This window comes from Opisthocomus hoazin, chromosome 21 (assembly GCF_030867145.1).
Source record: "Opisthocomus hoazin isolate bOpiHoa1 chromosome 21, bOpiHoa1.hap1, whole genome shotgun sequence".
In the NCBI taxonomy this organism is placed as follows: Eukaryota; Metazoa; Chordata; class Aves; order Opisthocomiformes; family Opisthocomidae; genus Opisthocomus; species Opisthocomus hoazin.
In genome coordinates, this window is record NC_134434.1 from 8,161,319 (window position 1) to 8,177,024 (window position 15,706).

The 15,706-nt window shown below is 47.9% G+C and overlaps 1 protein-coding gene across 1 annotated transcript in view; it reads right to left on the reverse strand.

Annotated features, from left to right (window-relative positions):
- Positions 1–15,706, reverse strand: part of RPTOR (regulatory associated protein of MTOR complex 1) — a 161,009-nt gene that overhangs the window by 83,577 nt on the left and 61,726 nt on the right. The window contains exons 7-9 of the mRNA XM_075440791.1: positions 14,239–14,298; positions 2,717–2,817; positions 1,663–1,807 (exon numbers count right to left, since the gene is read on the reverse strand). Of these exons, the coding sequence (XP_075296906.1) occupies positions 1,663–1,807; positions 2,717–2,817; positions 14,239–14,298 (306 nt within the window). The remainder of the gene's footprint in view (positions 1–1,662; positions 1,808–2,716; positions 2,818–14,238; positions 14,299–15,706) is intronic.

Consider the following 15,706-nt stretch of genomic DNA (forward strand, 5'->3'; position numbering starts at 1 on the left):
GCTTTACACAGGTGTTTGCAGCACCATTGGGCACCAGCAGAACTGTAATCTGAGCACAGAAAATAACGTGTTTCTAGAATCCGTCGTGCTACCACGCCGGTCTATGAGAGACACAGAACGGGAGCCGTGCCTTCCTCGCTTTCTTCCTCTGGCTCAGCACGTGGACGGCAACACTAACTCTGAGTCAAGTCACACTCCCCCGGGAAACCAGAAATAGAGGCTTTTAATAAGCTGGCAATAAGAATGAATTTTATTCCCATAAGGAACTGGAAATACTGGTTTTTAATATGCTGGCAATAGGCAAGCTATAAATAACTCAAGAAATTTACTGTTTTAATTTCAAAATTTCTGCGAAAACCTGCTCCACTCTACTGCAACTGGAACCGCTCGGTTCTATGGCTCAGGTTCTCCCACCTCCAGCTGCAACATCGTCTGCAAGACACCAGGGGAGCTCCACTGGGTTCTTCTACCCTTCACTTAAGCATCTCCCAGCCCCTCGTGTGACACAGCGACAAAACAACTCACCGCCCTTACACAGGCCTGAAACAACGCTCCGCAGCGGCGGCTGACCCAGAGCACTCCAGCCCACTGCCTGCCACGTGCAAACGCACAGAGCAGTCAGCAAGGCTGCCCGATGGCTAGTAATTCCATCCACAGCCTCCCCTCCTGCCGCCACGCTTCTCGATAATTCACACAACTTTGCATCACCAGCAAACGGCTTCTCGAGGAGCGCCCGCCCCTGCCAACGCTATCGGGGCACTCTGCTGCCCGCTTGCCTCCCTTCCTTCCAGAAACCGGGACGTGCAGTTCGAACTCGGTGATGCTGCAGCCAGCTTTACACCGATCATCGTCACCTCATGCCTCCTCTGCGTCCGTTTCCCTCCACAATTTTATGGAGGAAACTTATCAAAAGGATTTTGAACATGTAGGCAAATTAAGTCGCCTCAGCTACGCTCACCTCTCATTTTATCAGCCTTCTCTCAAGCTCCCCAGCCATCATTCTCTGCTACAGGAACTACCTTGGCTTGACTCTACCAGCTTGTACTTGGTCAAATTTTGTACTGTTCTATTCTTAACCATACTGCATAAAAAAATGAAAGCAAATATTTTTGTTATTACTGTTATTATTATTTTATTATTATTATTTACGGGACATTTGTTCGATAGTCAAAACCACATTCAAGAGCTTTTAGATAACTGTTCCACCTCCACTCCCATTAATCACCTTAAAAGCTATAGCAAAAGTCAATGAACTCTGCAGCAAAAAAAATTCTTCTACTCCAGCAGTACAAGTTGAGAACTTTTCCCCCGGGCCCTCGGCTCTCCCCACCCATCACAAACACAGGTGACTAGCTTTGCTTTGTGAAAATAAACGTAGCAGATGCCCAACTTCTCTTCTATTTGGAGTGGAAGATTACATGGCTGAACTGGAGCTTCTGTATTGCAGAATTACATTATAATTATGTATGCACAAAGAAAAAATACATTTGGAGATGGCTATTACGCTGCCACATGCTGTTTCCTTTTTGATCCACTGACTTAATCAGCAAAGCACCGTGTAGATTTAAGCAGTAACAATCCTTCCTGACTGCAGCGCTCGCAGGCTCCTTCAGGCGCCCGCACGCAGCCTGGGCAGCGCGGGCGGCCGGGGCCGCGACTCACCACATCGCGTGCATGTACGTCGGGGGGAGCCGCGGGCTGCTGACCGGCGTGCAGTTGTAAGACCTCATGATTCTCTCCGCCAGGAGAAAGTTCCGGAATAAACTGGCCACAAGCAGGTCCTGCCGGAAGAGCTTCTGGAAAAGGTCTGCCAAGAGATTGCATGAATTACTAGATGCGCATCTCTAACTCGAGTACCTCAGGTAATAGGCAAAAATCACTTCAAGCATAAAAATGGGTTAATATTTTATTCCATTAACAAGGAATTGCCAACAGTTTTGCAAGTTCCCTTCAAACATCGTGGTTACTCTCCATCAACAGAATTAAATACTTTCTAGGCTGGGTTTTGCCTTTTCTGGATAAAGCACTTCTTTTGGTGTTTCACTTCAACTCAGCCTCCCCAGGTTTTCAGAAATGACTGAGGGAGGAAAGGACCTGGGTGTACTATTTAATCGAGAACTACGCATCTGTTAACCGGCAGTTTGATGCGCTTATGAGAAGCCGAAATGAATCCTAAAAGCTAGCAATGTGCTGTCTTCTATAGCAGCAAAGAAGAATTTACATTGTACCGAGCAACAGAAAGAGCACAGCTGGGAAACTGTTTGCAGATACGGCCACCCATGCTCCAGCAGAACTAACTCAGAGCAGAACAGAGGTGAAGAAATGGGATGAAGTTACTCCTGGGAAACACAGACTGTCCTACCAGCAAAGAGGAAAAACCCCTTTATTTATGACACTAACAAAGGCTGGAAGAAAACAGATTGCTTTCTACAAATACAGTAAGAAAAGAAATTACTCAAGCTAAAGCAATCACATTAGCACCAAGAAAAAGAACCTTTCTGGTTTCTAATGATCAGGTTGCTGAAATGCTTCTGGTAAAAAGAGCAAATTAAAAAAATTTAACTAGCCTTAACATGCAGTCTGATCTGTTCTTTCAATATCAGGCTTTAATTTTCTCCTTTTTTCAGTGTCTCGTTTATCTTACTCTTCACCCTTCCACTTTGAATAAGCAATGCTCACTTCCGATGAAAACTCGATTCGCCTGCCCCAGTCTTACCTCTAGGCAAGACATTCCATGCGATGGTGTCTGTGATGGCGGTGAAGATCCAATTCAGCTCTCCCAGGGGAGTTCTCCTGTCATTCAGCCTGCCAGGAATCCTACAAGTGGGGGGGAAAAAGCAAGTAGGTTTGCTATTAAAAACACATATTTTTCTGAGATACCCACACGTGCACACCTCTGAGCCGTGGTCAAGGCTCACAACAGACAGTGTTTCCAGAATCTTAATTCCTGACCAAGAGCTAATGTTGCTAGACAAACCTTCCTCGTCCAAACTCTATTACACTTCAATTTGCTTGGAAGCTGGATTGCCAGATAAAGGAACTGTTCATAGACAACTGAGCTAAAGGAAAACATCTGGGAAGATATCACAGAGATGATGGTGGTATCTGAGATGCAATGGAAATGCCTTTTCCTTCAGAAGTGTCACCCTGCTTCATTTTATCCATTATTAACTTCTTCCTGAAATATTTAATAATAAATATTACAAACTGTATGCTCATGATACATAATGTCCCTGTGCAAGACCTTTCGCATGCTTACAACCCAGAAAAAACCCATTCTTTTTAAACAGTCGGAAAGCCCAGAACAGTTAGAAAACATGGTCCTTTCATCAGCAACTGTCTGGGAGTAACCCACGTCCGTCACAGCTCCCCGTGGCTGCGAAGCCCTGCCGGAGCGCGGAGGGAGGCGACCCAGTACGAGCCACCTCCCCACTCCAGCTCAGCCACCTCGTCAGCCCCGGTCCGAGCACGCGCGTGCCTGCTACCGGCAGCGTGGCGGCTCGTTTCCGAGGGGCACATTGGCTGCTTCTCCAAAGACACATCGTTTTTCACCCAGTAGGTTCTCCAAAAACTCGAAGTCATTAATTTAGTGCTCCTTTGTCCACAGATTTGCTGCAACGCCACCAGTCCTGCACGCAGGGGCAAACGCAGTATCTGCCTAAAAAAGTTACTGAGCGCAAGCAGCAGCTTTTCACTCCCACAGGAGACATTCTCTGCAGTTAAGAACTTTACAATTAATACACAGGCATGCATGGCAATCAGTAACTTGAATGACCGTTCCTTAACCTAATTTAAGACTAACACACTGCCCCGCGGAAACTCCACAGCAAAAGACACGTTCCTTCTAAATCCCAGCAACCAGGCGTTACTACATCCAGAGCGAAAAGCCTCCCTTGGCAAAGCACCTTCCAACAACCCACCCGAACCGCTGCCAACGCCATGCGCCAGAGCCCTCCTGCCGCAGAGCCCCCCACGAACGGAGGCACCGCGCTTCATCCCGCGCTGGCCGCAGGCAGGACTCAACGTGTGTCTGGAAAGCAGCCTTTACGTACTCCCGGCTTCAGGGCAGGGGCAGTCTAGATGTGCCACGTGTAGTCACTTCATCACCTCACCCGTCTGTGCCATGACAGCACCCACATCCCTAGCAAGCACAAAATAATAAACCCAAATGATGTCCTTTCTGTTTCGCTCTCCCCCACCCCAAGAGCAGGAATCCCCTTGCCCTGATGAGCCAGGGGCCGCCAGCGCAGCGTCCAGGGGACTCACCGCACCCCGTGGTCCTCCTCCCGCTGCTCCGCACACACCCACCCTGCCTGCAACCGGGAGTGTAGACTCAGCTCCAAGAACATCAAAATTCTGTTGGCAAGACACATCAGGAGTAAATCTGCGGTGTAGTAAGGTACTAAAAATGCTGAGGAGTCCAGTTGCTAATTTCATTAAATATTTCAAAGCAGAAAAACGTGGCACTCCTCGATATCAGGGATGGCCGCTTTCCAGCCGCCGACCGACTCTTGTCCCTGATCAGACGCAGGATACGCAGTGAAAGTGAGCAAAGGGCGGTAGTTTGGGTTTTTTTTAAGATTATGTTTTTGATAGGAGAAAATAAATCATGCAGAAAGCTGAAATACTCCTACAGACACACCCTTCCTCAGACAAAGCAAAAGCGGAGGGCCAGCCAGTGATGCTTCTGGGATAATCCAGCTGTGTGTTCCAAGAGCATTTAACAACTCATGCCCTGAAGCGCGCTCCCGTAGAGCCGGAGGGCTGCTGTAGCACAGACGGGTAGCGTGGGACTGCAGTAACATCTGGGTTGCCAAGCGAAGGCCGTCCTGCCCCTGTGCCTGAGCCCACACCCCCCGACGTGCGTGTGCATGTTGGCTGCAAGACAACTTGTGTTAGTAGAAGATTCTAAGCAGCCCAAGTTGTGAAGCGCTCTCTGAAAATCACTGGCACCCGCACACAGGTCCCGTAAATCTTGGATTCTGAAGTTTTACAGCAGTACGCTCGCTATGTTTTTAACAATGATATCAGCAGATAAACGGAATTCTTTGCTGTAAAATTTACATGTGGCATGAAGACTCATCAGGTAGTAAACACCAGAAACCAAACCCAAGACCCCCCCGAAAAACACAAGTTCACCTAGGAGAGCCCTTGGCACTTGGGGACGGTAACGGCCAGGCAGCCGAGCACGGACCCTCATCACAAGCAAGCAGCACAGCAGCGCGCCTTGCACCAGGGAGCCAGCAGCGGACGCGGAGGGGATTTCGCCTTGCGGCGTTGAGACTGGCTCTGGAATGTTTCGCCTAGCAGCCACATTCCGGCATTCATTTAAAGTGCTTAAAAGCAGGACATACAAAATACAGAAGGTGCAGAAAAAGCTTCAAAAAAAAAAAAAAAAAAGCTAGCGAATGAATGTCACACAGTGAGAAATTTAAGGAGGTCATTCTATCTGCCCTATCAAGGAACAGCTTGGGCATTACGGATCAACACCTACAAGAGAGAAAAATCAAGGTGCCAACAAATACTTTTCACAAGTGGAGAAAGAAAGAGCAGCACTTGACCATTAAAAGAAAGGGAAGCACTCGATCTCCATCTTTCCAAGGGCCAAGGCACTCATGCTCGAGAGGAGCACGAGTTACCTGGCTCTGCTGAGGAGCAACCCGGTGACATTCTGCAGCCTGACACACGCGGAAGGTCAGAGCAGATGAACTAATGGTCTCCTCTGGGCTGAACACTTACTAGTCTCAGCATCGATACAAGAGACAGCAGCCTGACTGAAGCCCATTCAGTGAAGGTGGAACAGCAGTGTTCCACCAGGAATCTTGCTGTTCCAGGATCTCGCTCTTCTAGACTCAAAAACAGTCACTCAGATTTATTTCACCCAGGAGCTGAACCAAGATCTCACACTGTATGCGTTCATTTGTAATCAGTCATGAGGTCCAAAGGCACCACGGGACCGACACGCAGTCTGATCTCCGTGATTTAGGAGACCAAACGACAGTCCACCGTCACGGACTGTATGTCGAGGTGCTCACAGCGAACACACGCACAATGCTGCCTAGAGGAAGAAAAGGGGCTGTGAACAGTTCTTCAGCATCTCCCAGCTTCTGCCTCCATCCCATCAGCTTTCCGAAAGCTGCTTTCTAATGCCCATTTGCTTCTCACAAAATCAAAAACAAGAGAAAAAGAAGGGAAAAAAACCCAAACCCCCACGCAACCAACAACCCCAGACCAGCAGACTGGGTCCTGGGCTGTCTCAGCAGCGCTCAGACAAACCCCAGCCGGCACGCCCAAGCACAGCCTTTCCTTCCCAGAGAAAGTCCCAGAGCCAAGGTGGGGAAGCTTCAGAAACACACACCTAACCTGGTACGACATCCTACGGATTTAATCCTAACACACTCTCGCCTCCCTTCTGTAGCAAGTTTCCAAACATTAAAAATATCAAGACAAACTACATGAAGCAAGCATTCTTTCTATGGCAACTTACTCTTCTGATATGTACAGCAGTTGTTATTTCCACGCAGGTTCAGATGAAGCATATTCCCTTCTACAAATACAGTTCCTAAAACAGCCAGGAATTAACATCTTATAAAAAAATTCCTGTCTGTCTTGATATCAGAGGAAAAATATACATCTCTGAAACAGCGTTTGTTAACCGATCCCCCAGAGCAAGCAGAGGGAACATCAGGCCACACAACTGCTCTTGGGAGGACCGCACACAAATATTTGCATTGCAGAACACCCTCGGCAGCAAAAGAGCAGCGCTTCATACGTCAGAATTTTATTAATTAGAAACCAAAGTGATCCTTGCTGAGATTCCCCAGCAAGCCAAACGCTGAGGTTAAACCACTCGATGGCCGCTTCCAAGCCAGTCTGCAGTGGGAACAGACACAGGGTGTTCCACAGCAGAGTTCCATCTTCACACCAGATGGAGAGTTCCAGCACAGCTTACACTAAATTCTCGTCACTAAATGCAGACCGTGAGTTGAAACACACCTTGGCAACTGTACTAGGCAGGAATGACAACAAGCTGCTGCTAGTGGCCCAGCCTCAGGAACTCCCTGCGACTTGAATGATCTCCTTTCTCTGGGAACAAGGCATGCTGCTTGTTGTTTGTATTTACAGACTTTAAATAACTACTTGTTAGTATCGTATAGGTTTTATTTTGGATGCTAAAATAGATTTGCTATTTTTCCACAACACGACTGCCCTTTCTAAGGCTGACTGCAAGATTCATAGAAAATACAGCTACCTCTGAGGGACCGCAGTCGAGACGCGGAAGTTAACGGGCTGTCATTCTTACACATGATATAGCATCAGCTGAGTAATTTTCCTTCTGCCCTCGTACATAGTCGGGAAGATACTAATTTTGTACCTAGCTCCAGCACTGTGAAGACTAACGTTGTTCAGTGCTTCAAAAACCTATGCGTTAGGTGTTAATGGGGAGGGCAGCGAGGGCGCAGGGAGCGGCAGGAGAGTGAAAGGCAACGCATTCCCGTAACGGCACAAACCCCGCCAGAGCCTCCAGCCTTGGAGCTGGCACCAGAGAGCAGCCACCAGCGGGCATGGGCACGGGCAGCGGGGCTGCGCGCAGGAATGGATTTACCGTTGGAACAGTCAGCACTGTAACCCGGCAGCGGAACACAAGCACCAGGCATCCCCTGCTCCTAGACGGGACCACTCAGACGCCCGTCCCAGAAACCCGCGGGCGGTCTGTAACACCCCAGTGACAAGCCGAGCGATCCCAGGAAGGGATTCTTAACACACTATTACTGAATGACAGTAGATGTTAATCACCTTTGAGAATTAAAGTTTGAGCTTCCACAGGCAACGGAAGAATTATTCTTACCTCTCAGACTGCATTCAAAGATACCCCGATGACAGGGGCAGTGAATCAGCCGACCACCAGCTAAACGCATCAGACGAAATCCATCTCCACGCAGCAAGCTCAGAGGTACCGACCTCCCACCCCGGTTGGGAGAGCTGCATCGCATTAAAATCACCAACCACATGGGCTAGAAAGTCTCAAGAGAGACACACAGCAAAAATTTGTTTCTTCACATAGTTATAAAGATTTATTTGAAATGATTGGTTATGCTTTTTTTTTTAAAAAATATCATCTCTACCTCTCAAAGAAGAGAAGTCACTTTACTTTTGCTATTTTTGTAGAGTCCCACTACACAAATTTACTTAATGTCATTTTTCAGGTAAAATATTTGGGGGTGAACACGTTTCCCTCGCACAACGTGCTCTTTCACATCCAGCCTCTGGCTACGAACTAGAGCTTCTTTTCATTCCTGTTTGGGCACGCATCTACCTAACCAGAACGACGCAAGGCTCCGAAAGCATTTTTCCCCAGGAGGAATGGCGCTGTCGTCTTGGCATCATCTCTCCTGACGACTTCCACATCACGCTTTGACAATCAGCGAGAGCCTTTGACAGTAAGGACAAAGCAGACCTCATTTGTAAAAACTGTTGTTGAGGGAGGGGAAGAAAAGGAAAAAAGGGCAGGCTGTTTAAGCTGCCCGCTGCAACTGAACATCTCTGGACTCTCAACTGCTTCTTCCATCAACCTCCTGACAGATGCCTTTACAGAGGCCTAAATCACGGCAGTCTGCTGTGAAAAGCGAGGACTACAAAATGTCAGGGTCACTGAAGAGCTCCTGTGAGGTGTAACCAGCAAAGCCCCTGTCAGAAATTTCGCTAAATCCCATGAATCACTTTAATTACAGGGGAAGCATTTACTTCAAAGGATGCCAGGTTCTCCCTTTGGATGGGCTCCACCGTCACCTCTGCTTTTGGAATATAATGCAGATAGTGCTGGGATATGCAGTATCATTCTTGCACTTCAGAAAACCAGATGCTTTGGTACTGACGTAGACCTGCGAACAGTTGCAATAATTTTAGTTTTGGGAAAGAAAACAACGTAAGTATATTTCACTTTTCTCTCTTTCAGGAAAAAAGGGAGAGCGTATACCACAGCAAACGGTCTAACCGTAACGCAGGCGGGATGCACCCTGTGGCTGTCTCCTGAACTGGCACGAGCTGCCCAGACAGGCTCCACGCCGCCGGCGTGCTCCGAGACAACACGCCCCCACTGCTGGGCAACATGGCTGACACAGGCGGGCCACGGCCGGGCTCCTGAAACGTTGGCAAACTACTCGAGAACGACAAAAAGTTTGAGGTTCTTCAACTACCTGCTCGAGAGTGCTGTACAGCTCTGTACCCCAGTGTCCAACCCTGGCATCTCTCCACAGAAAGGTATGACAGAAGTGTTTCCATGAAAACCACCCTTTCGAGGACGATCTTCATATTTCCAGTTGGTTTTGTCTACACTAGAGACTGACATACTGTAACTATGGCAATCAAATTAAATACTCCATTTCAATACAACCAGATTTATTATGGAACAGAAACTTTTCAGAATAACACCTTCAAAAGCAAAGTTTTTCCCCAAGTACTACTGAGCCATGTATTACCAACTGGTAGTGTGGCACAGCATCCCTGTCCTACCACGCCTAGTAATACTTACTAAAGCACTTATCTTCTGAAATATGCTCTAATGTCTTCTACTGAATTTTCTAGAAGAAAATGAAGGGGCTGAAAGCTGCCTCACCTAGGTCTAAAGGCAAACTAAGAATTGTAGTTTTCCCACTATAAATAAAATAAGAAATAAAAAAAAAAAACAGGATGCAGTATTTCAGAATTTGGACTAGCACATGGTTGGTTAAATGTCTGCAGAGAATCTGCACTTGTGGCAGCTGTGATGCCACAGACTCACTGCAGAGAGACCACGGTCCCATCAGCATCAGAACCATCCTTTTGCCTTTGGCCACCTGGCCGAGAGGCAAGAGCGTTCATCCTTCTCTAGTCCGGCTGAAAATAACAGAACATTTTTCTTTTCACCAAATGCCTTTCTCTGTCTCGTTAGGAACCTTGCTGATTCCTGCCAAGCCTAAAGGCCAGCAGCTCTGGCTCCCTGCGCCAGGCAGGCAGTGCATTTTAGCAGTCAGCACGGTACCTTGGTGGCAACGCAATTTCAGCCTAGCATTTGGCCTCATTCGCTGACCCAGCAATAACAATTCTGTTTCAATAAACACAGGTAAAGTCAGTAAGTTTGTTACCATACTTCCATAGATTTTGTCCTTCTGCCTTTTTCAAGCAAACCATCACTTCCAGTGACTTTCCCCACAACGAACCCTCTCCCGAGACTGGCGTGCTCTCTTCAAACAGTTGGCAAAACGCTGATGTTGGGGTTAGACTTCAAGGGGAGAGCACCCAAGTAACGCTCGCTCCGTCCCGAGCAGGACCCGGGGCCTGCTCTGTGTTGCCCCACACACCCACCACACCGGCCGGACCGGCTGCTCCGGGTCACCCGGTCCCATCCCGGCCAACATCAGGATTGGTCCCTCCAGCCACCACCCGCAGCATGCTGGCCTGGCCGAGGAGAACGTGCCCAAGGGGACTGGAGGAGCTGGTATTTGCTACTGGGATCACCTGGGGGGAAAAAAAAACCTCATGATACCAACCCACTGCTCTCCTTCGCCCGCCCTCTGATTTACCATCCTGAAGGCAACGGATTAGTGAAGTTCTGAGGGTATGTGCCAAAGGGATTTGTTCTATTGCAGGGCAATTTCTGCATTCTCCCCAGTCACATTACTTTTGCTGTGTGGTATCTTGGGATTTTACTTTTCCTCCTTCGTCTTCGTATTGGCTCCTACTGAACCATTACTCATTAATAACCAACAGACATCAAAACATTCATAATTTCCAGTCCATGACATTCGACAATACTTAAAGTGGGAAAAAAAAAGTAATTTTAGCCTCAAATCTGCTGTTTCTAGTGATTTTTATAACTGGATTTTGCGTTGGTGACTGACAGCCTAGAGCTGGGCGCTCTGCTCTCAGCAAAGCCACAGCACACGCTGCAGCAAGACGGGTTTCTCCCACGCTGCTCCTGCCTACGCGACTCGGAGCCGACATTCAGAACAGGTGCTCTGCCACAAAACCCTGACAGCAAGGGACCAGGCTCCCTTCCAGCTGGGAAAGTGAACTGTGGTACCACCTCCATGCAGTCACTCGAAATGACTGTCTTCTAACCGGCCCCAGCAGAAGCATGAACAGCTCCCAGGTCACCGGGATTTTTGTTTCGAGAATTCCCTCCCCCTGCACAACAGACCCAGGGAAAACACAACCCAGGAAGGCAATGTTCTGCTCTCACTCTCCTGCGAACGTGATTTCCAGAGAGGGAGCCTAACGCAGCAAGACAGACTAAAGCAGCTTTGCACACCCCTCATTCCTGGCCCCCAGCTTTGTATTCCCACCCTACACCAAGTCACACCATTCCTTAGGACTTTTTCCAAATTCTTTAAAAAGCAGAACAAAGCTGGAGCTCGTTTCGCTCCACACAGCGAGGGGTGCCAGCACAGGTGACAGGATGGCTTGTGATCCAGCAGCAAAGGCCACCCGAGGCAGCAACAGTGCCTGATGCTGATGCTGCCACTGCTGAGTCTTGTGGGGCGGCAGCCAGAGGTTCCTAAAGTCCTAGCACTCCACCAACTTTGCTTTTCTTCCCTTTTTCTTTACGTTTTACTGTCTGCTCCAGCAAAGATCTTTATTTCTACACTATCGATTATCTTGGCTTCATCTCAGAAGATCTGTAACACAAATGCACGCCAGGATATTCACGTTTTTTCCTCAGGACACTGGTTTTGAAATCTGAGGCTGCACCTTGCTCGAAGGGCTAACTGAATCTCAAAGTCTGAGGCTCAGTATAAACTCTCCCCAGTTTTAAAGACAACTAAATTACAAATGACAATACACAAACAGGCAATCCAGTAGGTACTCTAGGCCTATCTCAAGACTGTCATAAAAACCATGTGTTTTCCATAATTGATGTATTTAGCAATCTACGATGATGAGGTCTAAATATTTGATATCCACACGAACCTACTTCTGCCACACTTTCCAGGAAGCTGGCCTTTAAGAAATGCATGCGTGCTGTGGTATTACCAACGGCAATCAAGAATACTGAAGCAAATTCCTTTTTTTCCAGTAAACCATTATTTAAAGTGTATTTAACCCTCAACAGCACATCCAAGTGTTCCGTGAAGCTGATTCTTGAGCTACTTGGCTCAGACCAAGGGTTCATTGACCCTCACCGTATGTTCTTTGATTAGATACACTCTTGTAGCAATATGTTAATTGCAATTAACATAATATAGTCACTGTTCTGGAATACATTTATCCAGCAGCCTGTGATGATCTCAGTCCGCGCTGATGATGAGCCCATCAGTTCAGGAAGAAGTTCTGCTTACCTTCGCTGCCCAACAGCCAGAGATGGCCAAAGCAACACCCCCCTCGCTCTGCCCACTTACACAACAGTCAGGGAACCACACACCTTTCGAACACTAAATAGCTTTTACCTTCAGGGCCACCCAACCTTCTCGTGCCCAAGCCCCTGTCAGCACACCTCTGAGTACGCAGGCGAGGCCAGGTTAACCCCCGGGCACATTTCCTTCCCACTTCTCATCTCCTTACAACCAAATGGAAAACAAAACCCACCACATTTTCACAACAGCTTTCAGAGAAATCAATATCCATTGGTGGACCTTTTCCTGGACTGACGCATCTCTGAAAACCGCTCTAACACTCCCTTTGATAGCTGGGGTCCTGTCTCTATTATTTTAGTTGTAAACTGAAAAATTCTTTTTATTTTGGCAAGATTTGTGCCTCTGAAATACAGCTTCACAAGAAGAATTTCTCAGCTTCCCCAACTGAGATAGGATAATCAAATTTTCACATATCAAATTACTGTGATTAAATACCTGAATACTGCTGATGAGCCTGACCATTCTAAAATACGTATTGTGGAAGAGCTAGTGGCATTGAGAAGCGTTTTTAACCTCATCTGAATGTAAAACATGCAAGTTAACATGGAAAGATTTACTAAGCAAAAACTGAACAAGAAATTTTAGCTGATGCAGCCCTACCCTCATTGCTTCTGCCAGAACAGATGATTTGCTATCGGCAGCGCAAGCAATGACTGATTGCTGCGCTTCGCTACGCCACGCAGCAGCTTATTACAAAACAAGGAAGTGCGATAATGTATTTCCATTAAGAATACCCACGTATTATCCAGATTCCTGCTGTCCTAACCCCTTTCAGGATGCCCTCCAATTCTACAGTTTTCATCTTAGACAAAAGATGATCACCGGACTCTGGACGTTCATGCGTCAGAAGAGTTCTAATTAATCTCAACAACAGTATCTCTAGAGTCAAAATCTCTCAGAAATTGAATGAATGATCTTTAATTAAGCACTCCCAGAGAGTTGTGTGTGTGTCGATGTTCCAAGAACAGGGCATTCAAAAACAACCTGCAGGGAACACAGAACTCCCACACCCACTGGCTGCAAGCATCTAATGCCCTGGCTTTAAGCATATGCTTTCCATTCTTGAAAAAAAAAAAAAACCAAAACCAAAAACAAAATCACCAAAAAACTCCAAACAAAACCACTCAAATCACAGCAAAGCCTACAGTGGACAATTACTATTATTTCAAAGTCTACCTTGCCTGTATAAACTGAAGGAGAATGGGAAGAATAGCTGTCTCTGTTAACCAGTTTGCCTCAGCTGCCTGAGCACCAGTAACCACGCTCAAGTATTGCCTGGATAAAAGGACTGTAACGTGTTTCGGTGGTGCTAAGTCCGAAACTTCACACCACTATCAGACACAGAACAGCAGGACAGCACAGTGATGAAGTAAAAAAGAGCACTTTGGGTGTTCTGCTCATCACTTGGTTTTGGCGACGCGGGGTGTCCGAGCACGCCTCCTCTGCCAGCGCTCCCACAGCCAAACCCAGTCCCACACCTGGCTTTTCAGCGCTGGACTTCCACGAACACGGCCACAGCCTGTGCCCACAGGAGCCGTTTCTCTGGCTGGTCCGGGATGACAGCGCGAGCAGCGAGAGCTTCGGGGCTCCGACCTCAGCGAGCCAGGCAAAGCCCCAGCACAGCCGTAACTCCCCGCTGCTGCGCTGCTCCACGAACAACTGCTCACTTTTATGGCCGCTGCTTATTTCTGCAACCCACGGTAAGGCAAGAAATGACAAATACTGTAGGCACAGACTCTGCAAAAAGCCTTCCAAAGAAATTGCTCGCAGACAAACAAGAGAAATGCTAGAAATAATGAGGAAATTAAGAGCAACAGGAAAAAAAAATTAATAAAATTTGGCTTACTTCTCTATTAAATCCAGTGTGACTCCTGGCACCAGTCTGACACTCTTCTGCATACAGAACCTGTGGAGAAGAGAATAAAAATAAAACATACTAATTGAATACTTAATGACACGGTTCTGTGGAACGAATACGGAAGGAGGTTTCTTTATTACAGTGCTTCTGCTTTTCAATGGTGTTTGGGTAGAAAACTTTGCCACAGCATAATAGGAACCAAACAAGGCCCTCAATATTTGTCACACTCGTGATTATCTGGCGATTTCCATCATCGTGTGTCAAAACTGGGGTATTGTAACTGTCAGGGTGACAAGTCTTCCAACACATAGTGGGGGGAAAAGGGCTCACAGTCATCCAGCACAGTCTCTTGGGAGGAGCAAGACGACACGAGAGCCGAGGAGGTTTATGCTTCTGGAATAATGATCAGCGTTGGCTGGGTTTCCCTGAAGAGAACTGGCACTGCAGGCAGGAAAGTGAGAAAGGGAGGGATGCGTCAAGTTCAAACACCTCAGCTATTTAATTAAAAAAAACGCTGACTCCCTTTCCTCAGCATTACAAACACCGCTGCTCCAGAACGTCGGCCCTGGAATGCGCCGAGCCCTGCTAGCACTGCCGCTCGCCTCGAAACCCCGCGCGTGGCTGAAGCCAGCGAGCGTGGGCAGCCAGCACGCCGGCCGGCCCCGCTCCCCCGCGCTCGACTCCCTCCTCCTCCAGCACTCCCAGGGACACTCCCGGAGGGCAGAGGTGGGAAACAACAGATCTGGGAAGAAAAACCAGCAAATTCAACTCGAGAAATTACTTCCTCGGCGATATCGCTGCCTTCCCTGCCCATGCTCCCAGTATTTCAGAATCCGCTCGCGGCTGTTTAATGAAGAATTTGCCCGTCGGTGTAACGTCAGCGGGTGTTTAAGCCCCCACAGCACCGGCACAGGAGCGGCAGGCTCCGCAGGCTGTGCGGAACCGGGCCGGCCGGCCGGCCCCTGCACCCAGAAGCAGCTGGAGCTGCCGCAGTAGAAGCCCACCTTTCCCAGAGCCACGACAGCCACGTCCAACAGGCTCTTCCCCAGGCAAAGGAGAGAAGAATTATTTCTTTAAAGACAAGATGTGCAGAGCCCCCTTCTCAAATCTTGAGGACCCTCCAGTTTTCTTGTGGCATCCCTTGCCTGCAGGACGTCCATTACTGCCAAGAACAGGGATTGGCTCTGAAAAACTAAGTGGTCTCCAGGCTGCTTTTCTGATGTGTGCACCATCCATCGTAAAAAAAAAAGTCATAAAGCTATCTGTGAACACTACAGTGGGATTCCTATACAATCTGCGAAAATATAAAAATCTTACAACCCTGCTTTACAGACCCATGCAGGGAAACAGCCCTCTCAAGCAACAACTGCAGGCAGGATTAGGTCATTGGAATCAGGCTGGAATCTCCCTATAGACTAACGATGCCAGAAGACTTTCTAACTCCTCTGCTCGATGC